This window comes from Capra hircus, unplaced genomic scaffold (assembly GCF_001704415.2).
Source record: "Capra hircus breed San Clemente unplaced genomic scaffold, ASM170441v1, whole genome shotgun sequence".
NCBI classification, from domain to species: domain Eukaryota; kingdom Metazoa; phylum Chordata; class Mammalia; order Artiodactyla; family Bovidae; genus Capra; species Capra hircus.
The window spans coordinates 3,766-11,273 of record NW_017190468.1 but is presented as its reverse complement, the minus strand read 5'-3'; the positions used below and the strand labels follow the sequence as shown (position 1 = coordinate 11,273).

At 50.3% G+C, this 7,508-nt stretch overlaps 1 protein-coding gene across 1 annotated transcript; it reads left to right on the top strand.

Moving 5' to 3' along the window:
* Window positions 1-1,084: 1,084 nt before the first annotated feature.
* LOC108634850 (tumor necrosis factor receptor superfamily member 10B-like) lies at window positions 1,085-6,718 on the top strand (the record flags this gene model as incomplete). The annotated part of the gene is made up of 5 exons (XM_018045205.1): window positions 1,085-1,193; window positions 1,996-2,213; window positions 3,243-3,301; window positions 4,453-4,519; window positions 6,408-6,718. Coding segments are annotated over 5 exons (500 nt in total), but the record flags the coding sequence as incomplete, so codon positions are not given.
* Window positions 6,719-7,508: the final 790 nt, after the last annotated feature.

The window sequence follows — 7,508 nt, the reverse complement described above, 5'->3', positions numbered from 1 at the left end:
TTGTGCCCCTGCACCGATGGGACAGACTACACCAATCATTCACACCCTCCCTTCTTGCCTACCTTGCATGACTTGCAAATCAGGTCCAGAACCGTGTGTCTCTGTGCCTGCGGTTAGGGTGGCTGGGTGATGAGATAGGACTTAAAAGGGACGAGGAGTCAGAACCTGATTTCCAGCCCAGCTAGGTCTTCAGCTTGTCTTAGTCAGTAAAATAAATGAAAACAGAAGTTATTTGCATACACATGCCAGCTGGTAGGGAAGTCTTTCAGAACATCAGCTGGAAAGAGGGGAATACTGTGTCCCTTGATGGAGGGGGCTGGATGGTAACAGTGCAGAAGCCTGGGGGAGTGGGGCAGGGCTGGGTTTGAGCTGTGTGATGTGTCTGATCCTGGGCCAGGCTCCTGTGGGCGCCATGCCCTCGCTCTGGGTCTCAGCCTCTCTCAGCCTTCATGACCTGAGGTCCCTCTGCCTCTCCAGCAGGGCATCACCCGTTGGGACAACACCCAAGGGTTCCTCTCCATCCACAGCATCTCAGATTACACACTCACCCCACCCTACTTCTTGCTCCTCATTTGTGATCTAAAACTTTTTTCTTCCCAACCCTGATGCAATCTGTAATGATGCCAGTCCCTTTTGTATGCCTCTGTTGGTGACACGTGAACAGTGGCTGTTCTATGGATGGTCTATGTGTGTTGCCACAGAAAATGACCCAAAAATTACTTAAAAAAAGATTAATGCATTTATTTTTGGCTGTTCTGGGTCTTTGTTGCGGAACAAGGGCTTTCTCTAGTTGTGGTGAGGGGTCTGCTCCTTGCTGCTTCTCATCGTGGTGCACAGGCCCTAGAGCACAGGAGCAGTAGCTGTGGCTCACAGGCTTAGCTGCCCCGCAACATGTGGGGTCTTCCCAGGCCAGGGATGCAACCTGTGTCCCCTGCTTTGACAGGCGGATTCTTAACCACTGGACCAGCCAGGAAGCCCTCCGAATTACTTCTTGAAGTGAGTGGATGGAGATCTGGGTGGTGAAGAAGGGGTGAGAGACATATGAGGGAAACACACCCTCAAAAACCTTATCTTTGGTCTCTAGGAGAAGAGAAAAAATCGCTGTACCCCACCAAGGACACTGAGTGTCAGTGCAAACCTGGCACTTTCCGTGGAGAAGATGCACCTGAATTCTGTCAAAAATGCAGCACCAGGTGAGACACAGGAGCCTGGGGGGCTTCCAACCCACAGGAGACCCCAGTTTCCTTGTATCCATTTCTCTCCCCTGCTTCCGTGAAGCCCCTCCCCACTCTCAGAGCTCCCTTGTGCCTGTGGGGTCACCACGTTTGTCCTGCACGGCTTTCTCAGTGGCCCTTCCCACATCTCCTCGGGAAGGGCCTAGAAAGACGGAAGTGCTGACAGCAGACAGAAGTCATGATGAGGCCACGTGTGTGCTCCTTCAAGGTTCCTATAAAACTGGACCCCAACTTGACAGGCCTCACACCCAGCCCCTTGTTTCCAGTAGCACCTGAATCTTTCCTACTGGGGGACTCAGGGGCCAGTAGTAATTCACTATCCTCTGATGCTCCAGTGTTGGCTGAGATTGGTAGGAAGAGTCAACAGGTGGATGAGAGGGCCTCATAGTCAAGTTTGACTGGAGGATGAGTCAAACTTGTGCCCAAACTCTTCTGATCTTGACCTGGATGAGGCACCCTCCCCCTGTCACGGAGCTTTGCATGCAGCCCAGGGAGGCCAGGTGGGCCTTGCAGAGGAAGCTGAGTTCCTGAAGGACAGCTCTGAACACTCAGTAGGAGTCTGGGGGCTGCAGTACACAATCCTGGATCCTTCTCCACCCAGTGAGGGGGAGTGAGGGGACCCTCCCTGCAGACAGCAAGAGCCTGTCCCCCCTCCACTGTCTTGTCAGGGGATCCAGGATGGGAGGCTGCCCCCTCTTTCTCCTCATCCAGCCAGCTGTCCCTGATGGGTCCCCTACATCATCCCTGTGTCTGTACCCAGGTGCCCTGATGGGAAGGTCATGGTCACGCACTGTAACCCCTGGAGCAACATCAAGTGTGTGGACCAGGAATCAGGTACCCTGGCCCATGGGGAGGCCCCAGTTCCTGGAGAGCTAGGAACTCCCTCCCCCTCCTCAGGCACTTCAAGGCTGGTGATTGGAATTGTATCTGGAATCACCATTGTCCTAGTCGGATGTGTGGTATGGTGCTTCTTTAACGGTGAGGTTCTAGAAGGGAAGGAGGAGGTGCTGGCTCCCTCCTCCCTCTCCCCAATCCTCCTGTTCCTCCTGGCTTGTCTCTGATCTTGTTCCCCAGGAAACCCTCCCACCTCACCTGGTTCTGCAAAACCATGATCACATTGGGCCCCCAACTCAGCTGACGGTCCCCTCTTCCCCCTGGCCGAGTCTGGTGGGAAGAGGCAGGAGAAGAGGGTGGTTCAGTAGCACTGCACAGAGATTTTACATGGGTTTCATTTTACTTCATTTTCTCCCTTCTCGTCTCCTCCCTGAGGGTTCTCCAGACTCAGAGTGTCCCGCTTGCAGTCACAGGCCCGGGGCTTTTTGTTCAGTGTCTGAGCCCCCACCCTGCGCCCTGTCCCTGGGAAGGGAGGTGCGGCAAGAGGGCCCTCCCCACCACTCAGTGGTTGTCTCTTCTCTCCTCGGTCTCTCTGATGAGTGCTGGCACAAGGTGATCGGTTTCTCCAGCATCGGGCAGCATCAGACCCTCAGTAACTGCTTCCGCCCCACAACAAGGCCCAGGGTGGACGTGGTCCTCGGTTTGCCCTATGCTGTTTTCCCTGACTCCCTCAACTCCTGAGGGCTCTAGGCTGAATGTAGGAGGGAGACTGGCCTGCTGAGAGCTGGCCTAAGGCTGGTCGGCAGCGCTGGCCCTGTCCTTACTGTTTGAGACACCCTCACTCTGCAGCACTGGGGCATGGGGGGTGTCAGGCAGGGGTACTCAGTTCCCCTTAGCATCACACCAGAGTCTGGGTGCCATCAGCAGAGCCCAGATGTGCTGAGTCTGTGCCCACCTGGGGGACACAGCACAGGAGTAGGTGGGAAAGCAGAACCCACTGTGTCCCCCAGAAGCTGTAGAGGTTTGTGGGTTTGTGACTCCTGGGTCAGTGCCTTGCTTTCTCAAGGCCCTTTTCTGGCACTTATGTCCCCAAGAGGGTCTGGGGCTCTGGACCATGCACACAACAACAGGCTGACCAATGGAGATTCACTTTCCATTCTGGTCCCTTGGCAGGAAGAGAAGCTGACAGGATAACGCCCAGTCCCGAGATGCAGCAGGCAGGCTGTCTGTTGGTGAGTGTGGGGCTCTGGCCCTTCTGCTTGCTTGGGACTGTGGTAGAGACAGGGAGCGGCAATGGGTCAGGTCTCCTCTCCTCTGGGGAGGTGGTGATGGAGGGAGACCCGGGCATGGAGGGGAGGGAGCCCCACCCCCTGTTCTGGTCCACCGGCAGCTCTGATGCTGTTTATCATCTGTCTTGTCACCACATCCCTCATCTAGACCCGGGCAACCGAAGGGTGATCACTCCTCCCATGACTGACCCAGTGATGGAGTCAGCGCTACGTAATGTTTTTCTGTGTGACTGTTACATACTTTTAAGCCATTCCTCATCATAGTAGGAATTTCACATTTTTTTCAAAAGTATTATTAAGTTGAATCTACTTGAAGTAAAATTTTTGTCAACATATAGAAGTATTTTCACTATGTATATGTGTGTGCGTGTGTGTGTGTGTGATATATATATATATATATATGTGAGGAGGGCATGGCATCCCACTCCAGTATTCTTGCCTGGAGAATCGCCATGGACAGAGGAGCCCAGCAGGCTACAGTCCAGGGGTCTCAAATAGTCAGACATGACTGAATGACTAAACATATATATATTATGCATGTATACATACACACACACATACAGAGACATTTACAGTTTGGGATCATATCGTTTTAGTAATTTTGACGGTTTTTGAGTATTACCTTAATTTATAAATTAATCTAGGAGGAATTGAGATCTTTTAGCTATTTCTATATTTTCTTATGAAAAAAGTTAGCATTTTAACTTAAGAGTTTTATAATACCTCAACTCCATGTGTGTTTTTCTTTGGTAAATTGCTCATTTCTTGTGAGGCTGTGTCTTTGTATTACAATGTTCTATAACCTTATGAGTTTATCCAACTCATAATTCATTATAGAATTTATTGTCATCATTTTTAACATTCATCCTTCCACACATTCACATTTCAGTATTATTGTTGAACCATTAGATTTTATAAGAATACAATCATATATAAAATAATGACTCTTTTGTTCGCTCCTTCAAAGATCCTGCATGGGTTTTGTTTTGCTTATGGCTGCATCTGCCAGAATTTCAGAAAGATGTTTACTAGGCTCAGTTCTGTAATCTAGCGCTCCCGTTAAGACCAAGGCTGCTCTCCATTGTGTTTTACAGGAACCAGCAGCACCTGAAGGATCTCAGCGGAGAAGATGGCTGCTGGTTCCAACAGATGGCACTCAAAGTGAGTGTTTTGTTCCTGGGCAGTGGATCAGGAGTGGAGGGAGGAGGGACACTGTCCTAATTTCTGTCTCCATAGCTGTTAGGGCAACTCAGAGAGGGGATGGCTTGTCCCTGAACCATCAGGACTCTAATTCCCTCCCTGCCCCTCCTCTTTTTCCCACCCTGCACCCCTCTGTCCTCTAACAGTGGCCCCCATCACCTCTCTGTCCTTCCCTCCTCTACCATCCTCTCTCCTCCCTGGTTGCTCAGGGCCACGTTGACCCGCTCTGAGACATCCGAGAGGTTGTGCTGTCCAGCAGGGCACCCACTGGCCCAGGGAGGCTGTGGAGCCCCTGTCCATGCATTCGAAGTCTCTTGAATCATGTCCAACTCTTTGCAACACCATGGATTGTAGCCTGCCAGGCTCCTTAGTCCATGGGATTCTCCAGGCAAGAATACTGGAGTGGGTTACCTTGCCCTCCTCCAGGGATCATACCAACCCAGGGATCAAACCCACATCTTACATCTCCTGCATTAGCAAGCAGGTTCTTTACCACTGGCGCCGGCCTGCGAAGGCCGTGGAGCACCTGAACTGTGGCTAAACCTGATGAGCTGTAGTATATAACTCGATACTGTAGTTCAAGGAGTTGGTAGAAAAAGGACTGTAATTTGTCTCGTTAACAGGTTTTTTTTTTTTTTTTTTTTTTGTACATTGATTACATGTTGAGGGGCTTCCCTGGTGGTTCAGATGGTAAAGAATTTGCCTGTAATGCAAGAGAACAGGGTTCAGTCCCTGCGTCAGAAATTTCCCCTGCAGAGGGAATGGCAACCCCCTCCAGTATCTTGCCTGGAGAATCTCATGGATAGAGGAGCCTGACGGGCTACAGTCCATGAAGTCACAAAGAGTAAGACACACAACTGAGCAACTAACACTACCTATTGCAGTGAAAAAAAATTTTAACTTTTAATTGGAGGATAATTGCTTCACAATGTTGTGCTTGTTTCTGCTGTACAGCAACATGAACCAGCCATAGGTACACATATATCCCCTCCCTCTTGAGCCTCCTTTCAACGCCCCCATCCCACCTCCCTTAGGTTATCACAGAGCACCAGATTGAGCTTTCTGTGTTATAAAGCAACTTCCCATTAGCTATCTATATTACATATTGAAATGAAATTTTTTAGAATACTTTGAATTAGTACCATATTTTATGAAAACTAGTATTGTTATTTTTCATGTTTTCAGTGTAACTGTTAGAGAATATAAACTTGTGTTGGGTGCCCTCCTTATGTACTGTGGATGGTGGTGTGCACAGCATTTCACACACACAGCACTGAATCTGCAACACAGTCCATGAGGCGGGTGGTGTTTGCTCCACTTTATGATTAAATTCTTGCTCAGAGTCTGTCCCCATCCAGCTCTACCAGAGTGTCAGGCAGTGAGGCCGAGCGGGCTGTGAGGCCGGAGACCTTCCTCCCTCCAGGCCTCTGCTTTGTCCCCAGTGCAGAGGTGGCAGCCAGGGGGCCTCACCCTCCTGAGAAAGGCAGGCGCCCTCCTCTGAGGTCTGTTGCCCCTCGCTGTCCCACCCTCTGTCTCCTATCACGGATGCCTTCTCCCTCTGTGACAGCAGTCTCCTCTTCCAGATGGGCCCTCACCCCTGCTTAGGGCAGGACTCCCTGCTGGCCTGGGCTGCCCCCAGCTGCTCTGGGTGCTGGCGAAGCCCAATGCCCAGTGCCCCTGTGGCTTGCTTCTCTGCTGCTGGGAAGCAGGTCAGGGGCGCAGAGCAGCAGGCTTACCAGCAGGGGGAGCTCCTCGGGTTCCCATCCTGAAGTGAAGGCCTGAATTGAGGGTCCTCTGCCTTTGTGAAAGCCTGTTCCAACTCTGTGTCTGTGACTTTCCCCCAACCTAGGCCTGAAGCTATTCTTCAGTGACTTTGCAGCTATCTTTTCCTTGTGACTTCTGTGATTCGCTCCTGAGGCAGTTGGGCCTCACATGAAATGAGATCCTTGTGGGCAGAGAATAGGCCTGGGTCTCTCCGGATGCCTTGTGTGAAATACTGCCAGTCACCAAGAAGGGACAGAGGACCTCAGTCAACACCCTGATGGATGCCTTGGAAATGCTGGGGCAAAGAGTGACAAAAGAGACCATTCAAGAGGGCCTGCTGAACTCAGGAAAGTATTAACATGTTTATGAAGAAAGTGAGACAGGCTCTGCTGTGCCCTGACTTGAGGACCTCAGTCTTTCAGCTCAGGACACACTCCTAATAGGCTTCTAGTTTTTATTTGTATTGGTTTGAAATTTGTCATTCATGGTAATAGGTATGCATTTAATGATGTAACTTATAATGAAAGTGTTAGTCACTGAGTCATGTCCAACTCTTTGCGACCCTATGGACTGTAGCCCACCAGGCTCTTCTGTCCATGGGGTTTCTCCAGGCAAGAATACTGGAGTGGGTTGCCTTTTCCTTCTCCAGGGGCTCTTCCCTACCCAGGGAGGCCTGGATCTCCTGCACTGCAGGCAGACTCTTTACTGACTGATCCACCAGGGAGGCCCCGTAACTTGTGATATACATCATTAAAGTGCAAACATCTTGTATGTCTTTGTACTTTTATGTTTGTGCATATATTTATATGTGTAGAAAAACATTTTGCAAATATGATTTCTAGGTTTATGTGGGCTACCTGGTTGAGCACTGGCAATGCAAAGCAATTAGAAATACAAAAGGAGGGCATTCCCTGATGTTCAGTGGTTAGGACTCTGCGCTGAGAGCCCTGAGTTCAATCCCTGATCAGGAAGTAAGATCCCACAAGCCATGAGGCAAAAACAAACACACAAAAACCTACAAAACAGCAACAACAATGAAGGAGAGCAAGCCCACTGCTGGGGGAATTTGACCACTTTGGGATTGCCTGGCGACCTCTTTAGGGTCCAGGCTTTAAACATGTCAACTTTATAGTTGGGTGAATATTTGTATTTTTTATAGGGAGATGCTAACAAGTGAGCAGAGAGG